Source organism: Lagopus leucura, unplaced genomic scaffold (genome assembly GCF_019238085.1).
Source record: "Lagopus leucura isolate 7727_CA_CO unplaced genomic scaffold, USGS_WTPT01 34347-0_obj-0_obj, whole genome shotgun sequence".
NCBI classification, from domain to species: domain Eukaryota; kingdom Metazoa; phylum Chordata; class Aves; order Galliformes; family Phasianidae; genus Lagopus; species Lagopus leucura.
Window position 1 is genome coordinate 1 of NW_024965220.1, and position 373 is coordinate 373.

At 63.3% G+C, this 373-nt stretch overlaps 1 protein-coding gene across 1 annotated transcript in view; it reads right to left on the minus strand.

Annotated features, from left to right (window-relative positions):
- Nucleotides 1-263: 263 nt before the first annotated feature.
- Nucleotides 264-373, minus strand: part of LOC122192023 (valine--tRNA ligase-like) — a gene marked incomplete at its 3' end in the record, with an annotated part of 2820 nt that continues 2710 nt past the window's right edge. Inside the window, exon 2 of the mRNA XM_042892441.1 lies at nucleotides 264-369. Within this exon, the coding sequence (XP_042748375.1) occupies nucleotides 264-369 (106 nt within the window). The remainder of the gene's footprint in view (nucleotides 370-373) is intronic.

The following is a 373-nucleotide window of genomic DNA, read 5'->3' on the forward strand; positions in this document are numbered from 1 at the left end:
AGCACCCCATAGCTGCCCCATACAGCCCCACAGCCACCCCATAGCACCCCATAGCTGCCCCATACAGCCCCACAGCCACCCCATAGCACCCCATACAACCCCAGAGCCACCCCATAGCTGCCCCATAGCACCCCATATAGCCACCCCATAGCACCCCTTAGTGCCCCATACAGCCCCATAGCCACCCCATAGCACCCCATAGCTGCCCCATACAGCCCCACATCCACCCCATAGCACCCCATACATCCCCATATCCACCCCACAGCACCCCATAGCGCCCCACACACCGGGTCCATGGTGAAGCAGGCTCGGTCCCAGTCCATGGAGGCTCCCAGGCGGCGCAGCTGCTGGTAGATGCGGTCGCCCTTCCTGT